The sequence below is a fragment of the Equus quagga genome, chromosome 11, assembly GCF_021613505.1.
Source record: "Equus quagga isolate Etosha38 chromosome 11, UCLA_HA_Equagga_1.0, whole genome shotgun sequence".
NCBI classification, from domain to species: domain Eukaryota; kingdom Metazoa; phylum Chordata; class Mammalia; order Perissodactyla; family Equidae; genus Equus; species Equus quagga.
In genome coordinates, this window is record NC_060277.1 from 62,002,665 (window position 1) to 62,021,586 (window position 18,922).

At 42.6% G+C, this 18,922-nt stretch overlaps 1 protein-coding gene across 5 annotated transcripts in view; it reads right to left on the reverse strand.

The window, feature by feature from the left end:
* The window catches only part of MYOCD (myocardin), a 95,552-nt gene that overhangs the window by 9,982 nt on the left and 66,648 nt on the right, over positions 1–18,922 (reverse strand). For 3 of the 5 annotated variants that reach the window (XM_046677885.1, XM_046677888.1, XM_046677889.1), the window contains 6 exons: positions 17,308–17,433; positions 12,410–12,663; positions 10,632–10,782; positions 3,677–4,615; positions 1,385–1,528; positions 234–362 (listed from right to left, as the gene is read on the reverse strand). In XM_046677885.1, coding sequence (XP_046533841.1) covers positions 234–362; positions 1,385–1,528; positions 3,677–4,615; positions 10,632–10,782; positions 12,410–12,663; positions 17,308–17,433 — 1,743 coding nt within the window. The remainder of the gene's footprint in view (positions 1–233; positions 363–1,384; positions 1,529–3,676; positions 4,616–10,631; positions 10,783–12,409; positions 12,664–17,307; positions 17,434–18,922) is intronic. The other 2 variants (XM_046677886.1, XM_046677887.1) reach the window with 2 other exon arrangements.

Here is an 18,922-nt window from a genome sequence, read left to right on the forward strand (position 1 = left end):
TGGCACTAAGTCCAGGCATCTGGGTGCCCAGCCCAATCTCCTCTCTCTGCCTCACATAGCTTTTATACACACACAACACCTTTCTACAATTAGCGCCTAGACACTTTGCTCATTCGGGTGGGGAGGCACCAGACACACTCATATCAGAATCTACGTGCATGAAGCTGAATCATGTAAGACAATGTCTACTTAGTCAAGTCTATTCTGCTATGAAGAACAAGTCATGGAGTTACCTGTTTTACTGCATCTTCATAGGACGGAGGCTGTGTTATCTCTGGAACTGCTGAAGTTGACTTAGAAAAAGTTGGGGATGGAATTGAAAACTTTGGTCCTGCCTTATCAGAAGAGTGTAAGCCAGCCATCTGTGTGGGTAAAATGCAGAGAAAGACAATCAATTCATGGGTCAGAAATGGTACTGCTTCTGTTTCAGAAACCAGAAGGCCAAATTTTGGAATAATTGATTGAAGGGGAAAAAAACAGCTAGGGCTTAGAAAACAACTCCAACATATTAACAAGACTACATATCACTATGTACACATTGCTGGAGGCATCTTAGGATGGGAACCTCGCAGGTTCATTTCCCCTCCTAAAGTATACCCTGTCTGTTAGGAGAAAGGGAGATGAGAAACAGAAATAAAGCAACAGAGTCCAGTCCGATAAAGTCCATCAACTCAGGAATTTCCAGAGTAATTTATCACCCAGGTCGTTTCATTTCTGAGTGTATTTGCAGAGAGTTGGAGGCACTGCTGGAGTATCTCTTTGTGAACCCGTCCTGTGTATTCTGTGTTCTGTGGAGTGCCTGCACCATTTCAGGGTCTCTGTCCCCAAAGGACGCCCTGCCCTGACTGGTGGCATGTAGCACTTTTGTCTCATAGCCATCTCATATTTGCCTCCTTCTTGTCATCTCTTCACTGCTCCTTGCAACTCCCCATATCCTGGATCCTTCACATCCCTGATTCTTCCACCTGCTGATATGTATCATCCCTTCTTTTTTTGCAGAGCTATTGCACTGTAACTCCAACTTTCTGTACCTCTCCTGTCATTTCCACGAATCCAGTACTTTCCTCTTTCTCCAACTTTATTTTCCTATATGCCCTTATTCCAATCTTCAACTCTACTAAAACTGGTTTGTTCGCCATCTTGGTTCACAAACATACCATGGCCATTTTAGTCATCATGACTTCTGGGGTGACCCCAGGAAATACCTTTTGGAATACTCTAACTTATATCTGCACATCCATTTCAGTCCTTTTCAAGTAGACTTGATTTTATCTAAAATGTCATTTATTTCTGCCTTCGAACCTCATCATTTGGAGGAGAGGAGCCACAGAAGAGAGAAGAGGGAAAGTCAATGCCAAGTTTAAACCTTTTTCCAGGTGACTACCTTTTGCTGTACACCTGGGCTTTTGGGACAAGAGTTGCACCCAGCACCATGACTGCTGTCTGCCTGGGCTCCAGAGAAAGAGGAGTGGAGGCTGGAAGGCTGGGGAGAGAAGCTTGGAGGATGGCCCTCGTGTGCCCCTGAGTTCTGTAGAAAGAAAGAAGCAAAGCATTAAATGAACACTAGTGGCATACTTGACAGTAGCCTTTGCTGAGACTACTGGTCCTGGCCCTGGGGTCTTATCGCCTCAAACCTGCCTAAATTCCATTACCACAGTTTCAGATCTGGCTTGGTACATATCATCCACTGCTCGAAAACTTTGCATGGCTCCCACATATCCACAGCATAGGGTCTCCATTTCTAACCAGGATAAGTATTCCAGACTCTCCACAGTCAAGTATTACATCCTTCTGGAAGCTTAAATTCTACTAATCCCAACATGAGCTTCCCTCAGCATGCCCCGTACCTTCTACCCCCGTATCTTTTTTCATATGGAATGCCCTTCTCCTGACTCTCTTTTTTAACTCTATACTTCTCATTAAGTCCAACCCTTTTGGCAAGGCTTCCCAGACTTTTCTAACCGTTCATCAAGCTGCCTCCCCCCTCAAAATGCTTTATGCAGCATTTAATGTCATAAGTACAGATCAGTAATGTTATCCAATATTATTGCTCTTTATCTTTTTATCATGTAAGCATTCACGTCTTCCAGGAGTGCTTTGTAAACCACAAATTACTGTACAAATGTTAGTTCTTCTTGATAATATCAATATCATTAGAACTGAGCATCTTATGGTCCAGAGCTATGTTCAAGAGCTATTTTTACCTTTGTTGCCTAGGACACTATGCACTCAATACAGGTTGTCAACGATGATGACAATCCATTAAAGTCCCAACTCCTCCCAAAGTGCCCACTCAGGAGTGGGCATCATTCATTTGAATGTGTTGCTCTGGTAGCTTCAGAAAAATAGATTATCATTAACTATGGCTACACCTCAGACTCCCAGGGTAGAGAACATTCAGTGTGAGAAAGGCATGCACTTTAGAATCAGATAATTTGGTGTGGTCCTGGGCAAGTGGTTTAAACTCCCTGAGCCTCATTTTCCTCAAATAAAGAATAATAAATAGGAACTCAGAAGGTTGTTGTGACAATTAATGAGATTACTCGTATACTTGCCTCCTAATACTTGACACGTGGCAGGTATCCAATTAGTGTGAGTTTGCTTCCTATTCTCTTTCTAATAACATGATTTCAGAACCTTTTGATAATGCAATTTTCCTTCTCAGATAGACTTAAATAGACTTTCCTAATAATTCTTCAGCTTTGTAGACAAAAGGAAAGCCTTTGATGATCACCTTGGTCTAGCCTTTGAACCAGTTACTATTCTAAGCCATCTTCTGCAACCCTCCTCTCATTGTGCTCCAGCCACACTGGCCTTCTTTCTGATCTTTGAACTTTCTACACATGCTCTTACCTCAGGGCCCTTGCACTTGCTGTTCCTCCTTTGCCTGAATGCCTTCACCCCAAATATTCACAAGGCTTTCTCCTTTACTTCCTTCCAAGTTTTGCTCAAATGTCTCTCGCCCTTCTGCTTAAAGTTGCAAACTTCCAACCTCCTCCACCCACTTCTCTGCTTTTTTTCCATAAGATGTATCATCTTCTAATATATTATATAGTTTACTTATATTTACTGTCTGTCTTCCCATGAGAATACAGATTTTTGTTTGGCTAGTTGAGCACTAATCCTCCAAGTCTAGAACGGGGCCTGGCACACAGGAGGCGCTCAGTAACTATTTGCACTGCAGACCATTACATGGAGAGAACAGTAAGGTCTGGCAACTTCCCTGTTGGGTTTCTTGGTGAATTGGTTTTGCATTTGGTAAGGCTTTATGCCAAGGAGTCCTGAAAACAGGGGTCGGCAACCTGGCCCACTGCTTGTTTTTATAAATAAAGTTTTATTGGAACACAGCCATGTGCATTTTTTACAAGTTGTCTATGGCTGCTTTCATAATACCAGAGTAGAGTTGAGTAGTTGTGACAGAGACCCTCTGGCCCATAAAGCCAAAAATATTTATTATCTAGCCCTTTACAGAACAAGTTTGCCAACCTTGGGCTCAGAGAAGTGAGTTTGGTCTACTGTGAAGGCTTGCAGATCATCGTGGAGTCTGTAAGCTGCCGTTGGGCTTTTGGTAAACCCCTCCCGTTAAAAGTTCCAATGTCAAGTCCTTAGCAGTTGCAAATCCATATCCCACTGCCAGAAAGAGAGGTGCACTGGGCATGGGGCAAGGAGTCCTTACCTGTGCGGTACACACCTGGCTGCCGGCAGGTGAGGAGACCCTGTGCCCTTCTCCTTGGGGGCCTGAAGAGGAGGGTAGGAAGTAATGGTTGTTTGGCGACGGGGGCAAACTGATATGCTGGGGGCTTTTCACAGCCCCGAGTGGTGAATGCTGAGGGGAGCACTGTGGGCTGAGAAATGTGGAAGAAAGTACGGTGGTTTGACCTGAGGGCTCCGCACAATGAGTGTTCCCAAGGGGCAGGAGTTGAGCAGCTTCACAAGCTGGCGATTGGCCTTCTGAGCTGTTGCTTTGTCTTTTCACAGCTATTTGTTGGGATGCAAAAGGGCAACTGGAGACCGCATCTTCCTGCTTGATGGGAGCAGCCAAGAAAGGCAGTGGCTTCTTCTCAGAACAGTTGTTCCTCTTCTGCTTCTGCAGCTGCATCCTCAGCTCCTCCACTTGCCTTTGTTCTTGCTGGAGTTTCCAGGTGAGCTCGTTTATCACCTTCTGCTTCTCCACCAGCATCTTGTCCTTTTCGGAGTCCAGCCCGTCCAGCTCGGAAGGCATGGAGCCCCCATTTAGACTGCTCATGAGGCTCTCCTCTGTGCAGGCGTGAACTGGGGATGGGTGCAGGCCGAAGGATGGGGAGGCATCGTTGAAGGTGTCGGGCAGGGACCCCGCCACTGACAGGTCAGACGAGGCAGGCGAGATCGGGGGGCTGGAGCTGGTGCTGCCGAAGTGGTAGAAGCCATTGGATAAGGCGCTGGTGGAAGGAGAGGACTGGTAATTGGGCAGCGTGTTGGTCGGCGTCACAGGAAAGGTGACAGTTGTTATATCACCGAAGTTGGGCACGGGGTTCCCAGAACAGTCCTGGAAGGGCCGAAGCCGGTCCATGAGGGCTGTCTTGGTGCCTGACACTGGCAAACCCCGTATGCGGAGCTGTTGTCTTAATTCAGAGACCTAAGGAAACCAAGATATTGTTAGTGTACTGTTTCACGACAATCTTTTAAAAAATGTATTTATTGTTACATTAGCTTTAAAACATCACAAATGGAATTTCACAATATCCTCTTCTCTTTTTATTACTTTTTTACAATTTCTTCCCCTATTCTCCATATAAATACGTTTTACACAATTTTAATGATTGTCTTTTAATTTATCTTATACTGTGTTTTCGTGATCCCAGAATCATAGAAACATAGAGCTCAAAGGAACGTGGTCTACTGCCCTCCAAGCCGCATCCCCGTCCTGATCCCCATTTTACAGATGAAAAACGGATGTCTGCCTGGGTTTAGACGTCAGCCAGAAACCACGCATCCCAAAGCAACCTGCGAATCCAGGTCTTCCGCTTCCTGGCGAGGTGCTCTCCCTACCATGCTCTCTCTGTGGATGGTTCTCACATCTGAGCAGGCACCAGAACGCCTGGCTACGGGGTTACAGCACAGACAGCTGGGGTCCATCCCTGAGTTTCTGATTCATTGGGTCTTGAGTGAGGACTGAGAATGTGCATTTCCAACAAGGCCCCAGGGGATGCTAATGCTGCTGATCCCAGACCAGAGTCTGAGAACCATGGTTCCACGTTAACATTTATGTCCTAACGACTGGCTGGATAATAGTCATACATTGAGAGAGAGTATGTGCAGAGATAAGACCATCAATTTAAATCCTGGCCTTGCCTCTTAACCAGCTCAGTGATCACTCTGTGTCTCAGTTCCCCTTCTGTAAAATGGAGATAATCATACCAACCTTATACATTTCTGAGAGGGTTAAAATGGCTTAAAATTTGTAAAGCACTTGGAATAGTGCCTTGCAAATGGTTAGTGCAGTGTAAGTGTTTGCTATTATTATTATGTTGATTCTCATGTAATTATTTCATCCCTGCATTTTTTATAATGTTCATAAATTATAAACTACAGATATCTAAAAATATGGAAACTAAATAAATGATGTGCATGCAAATGATGATTTGAATATTTGAGATCCATTAAAACTGATGCCATAAATATTTATTGATATAGAACAATAAATAATTGTTCATAGTATAGTATTAAGTGAAAAAAGTTTGAATTGTTGATTATATTTTTCTAAGAATTATATAAATATATTCGTGATATATATTTTTAAAAGTATGCTTGTAGATGAAAATATCTGGATAAACATATGCTAAAATGTTAACAGTGTTATCCTTATCTGCATCTCCTCAATATTCTAGGTGCACATATTAATTTGTACTTAAAATGGGAAACATATTAAATGCTTAACTGTCAATAATTCCATAAAACAGCTAGAATATATAAGGAAATATTCGTCTGATATTCTGTAGGGGAAGATCTTTCAAGCATAAAAGCAAAGAAAGTAATCATAAAAATATTGACAACAAAAATTGAAAACTCCTATAAGTGAAAATACTAAAAAGAAAATGCAAATGCAAATAGCAATCTCAGAAAAAAATTTCAGGACAAATAATAAAGTATTAGTAAGCTCAATGGATCAAGTGTGCTTAACAACTCAAAAGAAAAAGATTGACACTCAATATAAAAATGAGTACCGGACGTGATCCACCTCTTCAAGAACAAAAGATAAATTTCTTAAAAAATGCCCATAACAAGTCACCTAAGAAATGCAAATAAAGTAAATACAGACATATTTTTGTATTCATCAAATTGACAAAGAAATTGATAATAACACTTTGTGTTAGTGAAGTAGCAGCAAAAATAAATAAATGAAAACGTTGGAAAAAAATAAAAAGCAGCTCTTTAATGTCTTGCTGTTCCAAGTGTGGTCCTCGGCCCAGCAGCATCCACACCATCCCGGAGCGCGATAAAAATGAAGACTCTCAGGTTCCTCCCCACACCTACTGAATGGAATCTGCCTTTTACCCAGGGCCCCATGGGTCAGTGTGACATTCATGGTTGACAAGTATGGCTTTAACACATTGCTTCTGGGAATAGATTGGCACAAAAGATCAGGACAGAAATTTGGCAATAGGTATCAAGAATTTTTAAAAATATTAACATGTTTTGGTTGAGGAATTCCACGCTGCCCATGTATCTAGCCTGGGAAGATAATCAGTGACATTAATAAATGTATGTAAAAATCATATTTTTACCAGCAAAAATTGGGAAATACGTTAAATGTCCAATATAGGATTGTCAACGGGGTGGTTAAAACAATATGCTGCTATTAAAAATAAAAATTTTATTAAATATTAAAAGCTATAAAAATGTTAATGATATGTTAAACAAGAAAGCATGCCAGAATTTTATGCTCACATAATTATTTTGGAACAGAACATGTTCATATACATTTTAAGTTTAGAAGGGAACATAATCTGCAATGGTATCTGTAAATCAATCCTCTTTTAAAATACTCTACTTTTCTGTACAGTATCATATTTCACTAGTGAATATGTATTACTTTATGACCAGCTAAAAGTTATTGAAAAAGGATTGCGATAACTTATACCACCAAAGCAATAAATACGCTCTCTCTCCCTTAGTCTTGCTAGCATCGTTTTATCATTTTCTTTTGGATTTGCTGGTTTGAAAAAGTGCAAGATGGCAACTCATGATTGTTTGAATTTTGAATTACTTAAAATTAATGAGTTCTACGTTTATTTTTAGAATCTGTTCTGGCACTGAATAATTTAAACTACATTATTAAATAATGCAGCTCATATTCTAAAACAAAATGAAAAATACTTGTTGAGTTCCGTTTACCTTAAATTTCAGAATATTATGCTGTATGGGCTTGCTGAGGACAAAGGTTTGTATACATCGCTTTCCTACATTCACTGGTGTTTTAATTATTGATAACTTTTAAAACCAAGTATTACAAAAAATTTCAAAAGTAACACAAAAGTAGATAGAAAAGTATAATGAACCCCATATACTCATCAACCAGCTTCAAGGATCAGCTCATGGCCCAATCTTGTTTCATTTATACCCAAACCACTCCTTCTCCCACATTTCCTGAATTATATTGAAGCAAATCAAATAATTTAATCTGTAAGCATTTTGGTATCTTTGTCTACAAGATAAGTACTTTTTTAAAGACACAGATACAAGACTGATAACACACCTAAAAAATATGAACAATTATTTCTTAATATACATCAAATATTCTCTCAGATTTTAAACTTCTCATTCACTTTCACATTCTCTCTCTCTGTCTCTCATTCCCCAGTTTGTTAGAAACAGGATGTGAAAAATTCCATACACTGTGATATTACCATTTATAGCTTTTTAATGAGAAATCAAATTCTTCTCTCAGTGGTTTTTCCCTTTTACTCCTATGTAGCCAAGCGTGACCATTTCTGGAAAATATTACCTTCATTACCTTATCTTTCTGATTTCTTTTTTTAAGGATCACCTTCGTTAATTCCTCTTATTTTTTCCTTTCCCAAAATGTGGTTACATCATTTGCTTCCTTTATTCCTCCTCTCTCCCTCCTTTTCTCCCCACTCCATCCTTTCCTCCCACTCTTTCATTTTGCTCCCCCTCTATCTCATTCACTCTTCTAGTTTCAACCCTTTGTTCAGAAGGCAAACGATTCGGAAATTTCCGTTCCTCTTCCTGACAACACAGTTGAGCCGAACTAGGTTGGTATATTTCCAGCTGACGGAAACTGGCTAGACTTGTTCTCTTGGCTGTGCTGCTGGTACCTGCGATTCAACTTTCCCAAACTGAATGAACTTCCCAAAGTCCCTTCAAATCAGCTCCTCATCCTATCCTCCCAATTTCCACCCCTGGTGTAACTCTCTCAGGTAACACCTCTCCCCATACACCAGTGATCAAGTCCAGTTAAGGTTTCTCCCATCTGTCTCTCTCTTTCCATCCTCATCTTGAATGACCACAGCAAGGCCTTCGAAGTCCGTCACTTGAGTTCAAGCCCCTGTTTTGTCATTTGTAAGCTGGGTAGCTTGCGTATCATTTAACCTCTTTAAGATTCTGATTTTTATGATCCTGTTTAAAATTAGGAAAATAAAACTTATCTTGCAGGGTGAAAATTAAAGCAAATCTATATAGGATGGTGGACTGATAGTTTATACACAAAAAATGGTAGTTGCCACTATCATCTCCATCAGCCTATGATTCAGAGCATGTGCACACTGAGGAATCTATCTTTGGGGGCTCTGACAGATGGCGCATCATATCTGGACTATGTTTTCTCTGGGGCCGTGGCATCTCCGGTCCTGCCTAGTCCAGAATCCCATTCAGACATAGACTACTTTTTAAAATATCTTTTTTATTGTGGTAAAAGACTTATAACACAAAATTTACTATTTAATCATTTTTAAGTGTACAGTTCAGTGGCATTAAATACATTCACGCTGTTGTGCAAATTAGCACCACTATCCAACTCCAGAACTTTCTCATCATCTCAAACTGACACTCTGTACCCATTAAACACTGACTCCCATTCCCCTCTCCTGCCAGCCCCTGGCAACCACGTTGTACTTTCCCTCTCTACGGATTTGACCACTCTAGGTACCTCATATAAGTGGAATCATACAATATTTGTTCTTTTGTGTTGGCTCATTTCACTGCGCATAATGTTTTCAAGGTGAGAGAGCCCAGTTTTATCCCTACGGATTCATGACCTGGGGAGGGGAGGGTGGATGACACGTTGCTCTGGAGAGCAGTATCATAAGCTTGGCATCCTCTTCTAGGTTTATGGGTACCAAATGGAAACAAAGCCCATGAAACCTAAGCATTTTTATTCCAAGTGGAGGGACTAGAGGAATGTTTGATGTCAGGGCTTTACTTACTGGTGTTGACACTTGGCAACCATAGAATTTTCCGTAATTTGAAATCCCAGTCCTGTCTTTCCCCCAAAGAAGATAATGATTGAAGACAGAGAATGGGAATGAGGGTGACAAATGCGGGCTGAGGAACGGCCATAAGATTGCCACAATGAAGACTAGGGGGACCTTTAGGAATGAGTTTTTTGGGGAAAAATGATAAGATCTTCTTAGGGAGGAGTAATACATGGAGTGACAACCAGGTAAACAGGTGTAGTCACTGAAAATTGAGTGAAGCATTGAAGAGAACAGGTGTGCATGCACAGAGAAGTCGAAGGCACTGCATTCATCTCTTTCAGTTCTTTTGTAAATACTAGATGAACAAATATGCCAATCCTGAGGACTGTGTTGAAACACACCAGATTCAACTCATTGTCACTTCAGTGAACTGAGATCCATGTGGTCTGTGATACAGAGTAAGTCACAAACACATGTATCATGTAACAAGTTGCTGCTAACATTTCAGAACGCAAGTTCTCAGATTTGGGGAATTCTCAGAGCAGTACATTGCTTTAAATTATATAATTGACATAGAGTTACCAACATGTCATCTTGTTAAATTAGAATATCCTTATTTAATAATAAGAAACAAACAGAACTCTACTAGCAACATTCAACTTCCATCTATTACTGTCATCATTTCCAAATGGAAAGGATATTTGAACATTCAAAACATTGGGAGGATATAAATACTTTAAATAAAGATTAGTCAGATATATTGAACACACTTAGATTTATGAAAAGCTCTTTAAATGGGTCTTATTTTTCTCATTTCACTAGGGATTGGTAAAAGTTCATCATGGAATTGACCATTGTCTGAGAGCGCTGGGGAAGCTCATATCAATTTCACAGCCTCTCTCTGTGCTCAGCTCTGTCACATATACAGTTCTATTTGATTCTCACAATATCTCATTTATGCAAATGAGGAATCCGAGATGCAGAAATATTAAGAAACGAGCCCAAGGCTGCACAGCCAGTGAAAGAGCTGAGCTGGGAGCCTATGGCTTTCTGCTCTCTGGGGTGTTCAACCACAGCAGTTAAAATTCTGTCACCTACTCGAGTCTCTGACATAGTCTTCTCCCTGCTACTATTTTACTCAAGAAATCAATTGATAAAGATGTTCAAAATGCACTTGTAAAAAAAAAGAAAAGAAAATCATGGCAAATCTTATACCTTCAGATCATCTAGGTTTGATGGGAGTGGACCTGGTTTGAGAGAAGAGACACTAGTTTGTCCAGAAAAACTGTTTTTGACAGGAGACAAAGGGGTATTGCTCAGTGGTGTTGAAGAGTTTGGATTTCTGACCATCTGTTCGTTTGGTTCCCTGAAAAACAAACAAGAAAGAGGCACTTAAAATACGGTCAAATATTTATGTGAGGGTGTGATATTGTGATTTATAATAAGAAATATATATTGAGTCTTGTCCAGGTTTCTGGCACAGAGCTCTTTAAAACCCTTGGAATTTCCTCAGTGACCAGAGCTTTAAAGGTGTGTTTTGCTATGTTAATAAGGTGACTTTTAGAAAGCACCAAAGGATGAGGGCTGATGGCCAGGAGAAATAGCCTTGTGATCAGAAGGTTGGAAGTTTCAGTCCTACCCCTCATCTTCCCCAGGAAAGGAGGTGGGCTGGAGATTGAGTTCAATCACCAATGGCCGATGATTCAATCAATTGTGCCTATGTAATGAAGCCTCCATAAAAACTCAAAAGGATGGGGTTCAGAGAGCTTCCAGGTTGGTGAACACATGGAGATTGGGGAGAGTGGCCTTCTAGGAGAGGGCATGGAAGCTCTGCGCCCTTTCCCCATACCCTGCCTTGTGCCTTTCTTCCATTTGGCTGTTCCTAAGTTATGTCCTTTTATGATAAACCAGTAATCAAGTATGCAAAATGTTTCTCAGAGCCATTTTAAAAAATTAATCAAATGCAAGGAGGAGGTCATGGTGACAACCTGCATCTGAAGTAGGGGAGTGGGAAGTCTGTAGGACTGAGCCCTTAACCTGGAGAATCTGATGTTATCTCCAGGTAGAAGAGTGCCAGAATTGAGTTGAATTGTAGGACACCCAAATGGTGTCGGAGAATTGCTTGGTGGTGTGGAGAGAAAACCCACACATTGGAATTGGGTGACCAAAACTCTTAGGGGGTAACTTGCGTTTAGATCTGATCACAAGCTAATTGTCTACGAGGATCAGATGCGTAACAACTCAGCAGAAGAGGCAGGGTGAGGAAACACAACAGTGAAGGCTAGATGGCAAGTGGCAAGTAACCCTCAAGCTGAGTTTCGGGGAGACAGGAGGGAGTGGTGGAGACTTTGGCATATGGGAGATGTGCGTCCATCTATGATTTAGCAGATGCACTGTCCTGGGGAGGCAGAAGCAGACCATGTGGAGCTTGAGTGTGTTCAGCACTCAGCATACCGGCCAGCACTACCCAAAACTGAACAGAGACTGGTAAGAGAACCCACATCCCAACTTTATAATTGAAGAGACTGACCATTTAAAAGGTGACCTGGCAATGAGGTCACACAATGGGGCTCGGGAGTCATCTTTGAGGGTGTCACTCATTGACTCATGCTTCCTAAAGCATAAGTGCTGAGTCAGTTCAAGAAATGTAACCTGTAGTGGAATTGCTCACAATTCCAGTACGACATTCTTAGATGGTTTCTCCTCCCTGTTCCACAATTCGATCTGGAAGTGCTAAAACCTTTCCTTTTCCCATAACTCCCATTATGCCCATTATTATCAGGAGCATTGATTTACTTGCTTCCTCCCAGCCTTACCTTCCTGAAAAGATGTGCATGGTTTCTAAACAGAGTCATATTCTAAACACACTGGCTGAGGATGTGGTGCAAGACAGGACTTGCTGGGTCTCCAGGTGCTGGCCCCGTGGGCCTCAGATGGAGAGAAGCCATTCTCAGCCTCTGCCCGCAGCCCCCACCCTGGGCTCCCTGACTTACTTGAGCTGGGCTTGGTGAACCCCGGGGTAGCTGAACCGGTGCTGCTGCTGCTGCTGCTGTTGGCTGAGGATCTGGAGCTGTAGGAAGAGCTGCTGCTGCTGGAGCAGCCGGGCGTAGGCTGAGTCCATGGGCGGCGGGGACTTCTCTGCCTTCTGGTCTGGGGGAATGTACTGGTGATATTTGAGCTTCTTCACCTTCGGCTTGGGGTCCTTGGGCTTTTTGTGGCGGTTCTTACTGTCGCTCAAGGACTTGGACTGCAAAAAGGATGAAGAAACAGCATGTGGTTTAGGTGATGGATGGGAGTGACTTGGTGTCACGAGTATATCGCAAGGAGGTTTTGTCTGATGGACGTTCCTGCATCTGGAAATACAGCAAAGGCACGACGCACAGAGAGATTCTAGAACATTAAGGTTCCAATGAACTAATGTACTGCAAACGCATCACAATGGAAGGACATTCCTTAGGCAGGGAATCTGGAATCCTAGAAGTGGCTCCGGGACTATTTCTTTCCTAGTGTAGAGAGAGATGTAAGCCCATGTTTCAGTGAGGGCACTTTCCTAACCTAAAACCAACTGATAGCCTAATAAAGGATACACTCTCATCTTGGGATGGAGTCATAAGAAAGTTCTTTCATACGTATACATGTAATCATCTCTAGTCAGGCACTTTAGTAAGATGACTTATTAATGACATAAACTGAGATGGCATTAAGGTTGTCTTTGAAAATCCAGAATGTGTATTTTTGTTGTTTCAGCCTGAAATCTAAGATAGAGTCCCCCTCCTACCACCACCCCAAATACTGATACAAGATCAAGAGGTGACCCCCTCTGAGCTAATGATACTTTACTTACTATGGGAACGGTTAGCCAGCCATGGGAACCCTTCCAGAAGCTACCCACTTAGAGCACGATTCAAACACATCGAAAAAAGTTAAGGTTACAGGCTTGGAAGGTAAGACAAATTTTTGAATGTGGTACAATGACTTAACTTGACTACCTCTCAGCCACCTCATCTGCAAGTTGGGGAAAACATTCTCTACTTTCTATCTCAGTGATCACTAGAAGGATGATAAAAGATAATATTGAAATAACAGGTCTCAAAGGACAGTGTGATTATATCCATAACCTGCTCCTGAAATCAAAAAGCCTCCATATATTGGGAAGCAATAGGTCCATTCTGAAATCAGTTAAAAAATATAAATTTTCAAACCCTGACTTTATTACAGAAGGTTAAAATGAAGAACATGGATGTGGTGACAGAAGATTCTTGAGGATTTGGGGGAAAAGTTGGAGGGAAAGTGTGGTACCAGTAGTGTCCAGAAGAGGGGGCTCCTGAATAGCTGGCAGGCACGTTGTGACTGGGCAGCTTCCCCATTTTCACCACAACGCACACATCTGAATGTGACCGATCCAGAGGAGCCTACAACTTGCTTTTCTCTGACTCAGCGCATCCCACCACCAAGCCTGTTTGTGTTTTCTCAAGGAGGCTTCTTCTTGGAGACCAGTGAATAAGGAGTACAAGTATTCCCATGTGCTCGGTGGCTCTATTTCTCTCTGCTCGTGAATCGATTAGCATCCTAGTTAATTAATCAGTCTTCTGCACTTGGGAGAATTTCTGTAGGCTCCTGCAATCAGCTCTGCCCTGCTTTGCTCCAGCGTGGCTTCCGTTCCCACCTCCTCCTACGACTTGCCTTGTCTGGGGGAGATGCAGCCCCCAGTCTAGCAGTTAAGTCAGGAGCTAAGGAATTTTCTCTCCCTGTTGCCTTAGCACAGAGACTCTGAGCATTCCAGAAGGTACTAAAAAATCAGACAATTTTATCTGGATAGTGAAGGGCAAAGACTACTGAACCCATGGAACTCTGAGTCCATGGAACTGTGTGGTTTCACAGTCTTTTTGAGACCAGAGGACATCAAGGTTGTGGGTTTGTTTTTGTGTCTATCTAGAACTGCATGGCAAATAGATGGGAGCACACTCATCTTTCTAAAGCAGACATGGATCCAAAATCCCGTGGTTTAAGACCCAGGCACAAATGTGTAAATTAGTGTATGTAATTCAACAGGGAGTGGTGCAGCCCGTGGCTAGAGAGTGCATGACTTCCTAAAGGCATTCTGATTCAAACCCTCACACACACACTGGGCCTGCCACACAATAGACCACCCCAGCTGCCCACATTCAGTTTGCCTGTCCTGCTCTGCAAGATGAAGTCTGAACTCTAGTCTGCCAAAGAAGACAGTTCACCAACTGCCTAAACCTCCCCTCTCCAACAGCTTACCCCTCCTGCCTCTTTTCCTTATAATATTCTGCTGTCTGCAACTCCCTCCTCCACTCGTTGTCTGAATCTGGCTCGTCCTTCGAGGCCAGCTCAAACCCTGGCTCACCTGGGACGCCTCTCCTAACTCATAGTGATGTCTCCGATCCGCACGTCTCATATGGCATTTGAGGCTGCCTGATAATGGTCACGACACTGCATACCCTGCTGGAGCAGGAGGGAGACTCAAATCCAGCCCCCGTTCTGCTTCCTAAGCTATTAGCCCTGATGGGGGCTGTGGCAGCCCAGCGAAGGGGGCTCTCTTTTTGTATCAGGGTAAAATACAAGTAACATAAAAATCACCATAGTAACCATGTTAAAGGATATAATTCAGTGGCATTTAGTACATTCACAGTGTTGTGTGTCACTGCTATCTGGTTCCAGAACAATTTCAACACCCCAAAAGGAAGCTCCATCCCCATTAAGCAGTCACTCCATATTCTCCCCTTCCCTCAGCCCCTGGGAACCACTAATCTGCTTTCTGTCTCCATAGATTTGCTTATTCTGGACACTTTGTATAAATAGAATCATACAATATGTGGCCTTCTGTGTCTGACTTTTTCACTCAGCATATTTTCAAGGTTCATTCATGTATCAGTACTTCACTCCTTTTTGTGGCTGAGTAATATTCCATCGTATGGATATGCCATGTTTATCCATTCTTCAGTTGATGGACATTTGGGTTAGTTTCGACTTTTGACTATTGGCAATAGTGCTGCTATGAATGCCCTGTACAAGTTTCTGCTTTAACATCTTTATTCAATGTCTTTGGGTATATATATCTAGGGTTATATAGTAATTTTATATTTAATTTATTGAAGAACTACCAAACTGTGTTCCACACAGATGCACCATTTTACATTTCTACCAGCAATGTATGAGGGTTCAAATTTCTCCACATCCTCATCAACACTCATTGTTTCCTTTTTTTTATTACAGCCATTCTAATGGGTGTGAAGTGGTATTACGCTGTGGTTTTAAGTTGCATTTTCCTGATCACTATTGACGCTGAACACCTTTTCATGTGCTTGTTGGTAATTTGTTTATCTTTGGAGAAATGTCTATTCAAGTCCTTTGGGGCACATTTTTCTTACTTGCTCAAAGTATTATATGGGCTAATGGTGGCTGTGGTACCCAAATAGACTGTAGACTCCTCGAGGGCAGGAATCATGTTCTATTCAAGTTTGATATGCACCCCCTCAGACCCTGCATTGAGAGCACTTTTCTCTTACAAGGATTTTATTGTTTTCAAAGAGCATTCTTGTGCATTCTCTCATTGGCCTCATACGAATCTTATAAAGTCAACAGGGCAGAGATATTTTTCCCTAGCTCGGGTGCCTCTTTCTTTGAGAAGTATCCTCTCTTCTAGTATCCTCTTAATTCAGAGATGATAAATATTTAACAACTGAGAATTCACAGGCATCAACTAATCAGATGGGATGCTGGCTCTTACGTAAACTCCAGTCCTGCTGGATCAGCTGGGTATCAATCCTGCTCTCCACTGAAATTGATCTGTCCTCCCTCTGGGCAATATCACGCTCCCTTAGGACAGAGAGGCTGAAGGCTTTGCTCATTTGCGTTATGCAAAATGTAAATACTTTGCTGGAAATATTAATGAAACTTCTCTTTGTGCACAACATTAGAGATGATGTGAGTCATCTCCTCCTCCCTCCACGGGCAATGAACAAAACTCACCAATAGGCACCTCATTTCAAAGCTGTTGAGCTGAATGAGTTGTAGGCAAGGTTTAAACTCTTCAGTTGGATGGAGGAGCTTTACTGGGGAACTGAAGGCCTGCCATCCACTTAGAACATGAGAAGCACATTTGTGCATATGCAGTGAAGGGAACTACAAGGCTGTTCCTTTAACATTGATTCTTACTCAACTTACGATCTTTTTTTAAAAAAAATATTTCATAAGGGTCATCTCACCATTCATTAAGTGGTGGCCCTAGAGCTGAGAAAACATGCTCCCCAATTAATTAGAAGTTATTTGGGATAAAATATTATGAAGAAGGCCAAATGACTCCCAGGCAGTCGATTGAGGGGAGAGCACTCTGTGAGCTATTAGATACAATGCGGCGAAATTCAACCAAAATATGCTACAATGCTTCCAGTTATTTGTCTACTGTTCCCATAGGGAGACTGGCTTAAATGATGCAGATTTTACATCATGCGAGGACTTCAGGTCTGCTTCCTTTGCATAAAATTCAACCACCCTATAGCTATTTTATGGCACTTACAAGTCCTGTGTGCATTACAATCAGCCATATTATCTCTAGATTGAGCTCATGAAGTCCGTTAAGTAGGAACATGCTGGCTGAGCTGTGATCCCAAAGAAATGCACACATACGTGCTTCTCCTCTGCCGGGAAGACTCACGCTGTGCCGCACGGACAGTGGAATCGTGGTCCATATACACCGATGGCCCATTTCTCAACCCCTGTCTTGCGATGTTCCTAGTGGATTGAACCTATACATGGATCTGTGTGACTCTCTTCCTGTTGCCAGACCTGACTCGGACAGCCCTGCGCCCAGCTGGCTCTGTGCACTGGGTGCCAGGGTTGGGGCGCGGAGTGGGCCCGTCCGTACCTTTACAGCAGCATGCACGGGGATGGGGGTGCTGAGCGGGCCAGGCCCCTGCTTCCCCGCGTCTGACTGGTTGCTGGGCTGTGAGGCAGAGTCGTTCCTCTCATTTTCTGAGCCGGAAGTAAGATCCTAAAATCCAAATTTCAGCACTGTTAGGAGGCAGCAGTAAAGACTGTGTGACAGAGAAATGTTAAGGAAGAGCCCCACACATAGCCGTGCTGTTTTAATCCTAGCTTCTTTTCCAAGCCATATCAGACTCCTTCCCCCAGGGGAGTATAATTTGTCAACCAACTGAGGGCACTTTTTAGAGAGAAAGGAGGCATTATTAATAATTATCCTGGAAGACAGGTATGGAGCTGGCCTGTTCTAGGCAAACCAGGACATCTGGTCACCCTGTGTGAGAGTTCTCTCTGTCTGCAACGAGCTCCACCTGTTGAACTTGATAATGGGATTGAAAAAGAAAGGAAGAGGGAGGAGCGGGTGTAGGAACATGGGGGGAAAGTAGGACCATAAAAATCCAGGTAAAAAGGGTGTTAGCAGATGGAGGCAAAGTGTGAATGTGTGTACGTGTGTCTCTGTGTACCTATGTGTGCATACATGTATATGTATGTGTCTGTATGCATATGTCTGTATGTGTGTTATGTGTATATTTATCTCTGTCTACATGTGTGTATATGTATGTGTCTGTGTGTGTATGTATGTGCTTGTGTGTATGTGTGTGTGTGTGTGTGTGTGTGTCTGTGGTCTGTGTGCATGTGTGTATACGCAGGCATATGTGTATTTGTGTGTGTGTGTATGTATGTACTTAGCGTCATAAAGAATCTTTTTGAGAGCCAGGTTTCTGTATGCAGAGGATTCTGGGAAAGGCCTGATGATCTTCTCTCCCTTTCCTACACTCCTGTGTTGTGACTTAGAAGAGAAGGGGCAGAGGCTGCTCGTGATCTCCCGTGGAGCCTCTCAGCCCTCCCACAAGGCCTGGCCCCTGTCCATGGTCTGTAGCATCCTTTTCTCTCAGAGCCTCAGCGTCCTTGTCTCTCAAATGGGGTTGCTGGTGAACAGACACAGGACGATTTTTGCGTTTTGCCTAGCGCTGTTCAGTGTTGTTCCCTTAGACTCCTCTCCTAGGGTTAAGTAGAAAAGAACTTGCCTTCTCCTCAAGCCATCCTGAAAGCAGAAGCTCGGGAATTTACCGTCAGAATAATAGATACAAATGGTCTGATATATTGTTTGATGTTATCAGGGAAGTTTGGTTACAAAGACCAGCGCGGCAGGCAGGGGAGGGAAAGCTGCTCTGCTTAGAAACTCTTGCACAATAAACGTATGAAGAGTTTGGCTCTGCTTTTTGTGTCTCCCTTTTCCCTCCCATCCACGTCTTCTCCTTGGCAGCCTCAGGTTTGCTTTAATGGAGTGAAGGTCATGACAACAACCAGCAACCAGCACGGTTTCAGGAGGTGGCCATGGTGCATCCCAAAACCCCCTGAGAGCTGCGTGTGCTTTCCAGCGTAAAAAAGCCTCCAAATATAACATCTAATGGGATTAAAAAGTGCAAACTTCCAGCTATAAAACAACAAAGTCCCAGGGATGTCATGGACAGCATGGTGACTATAGTTAACAACAC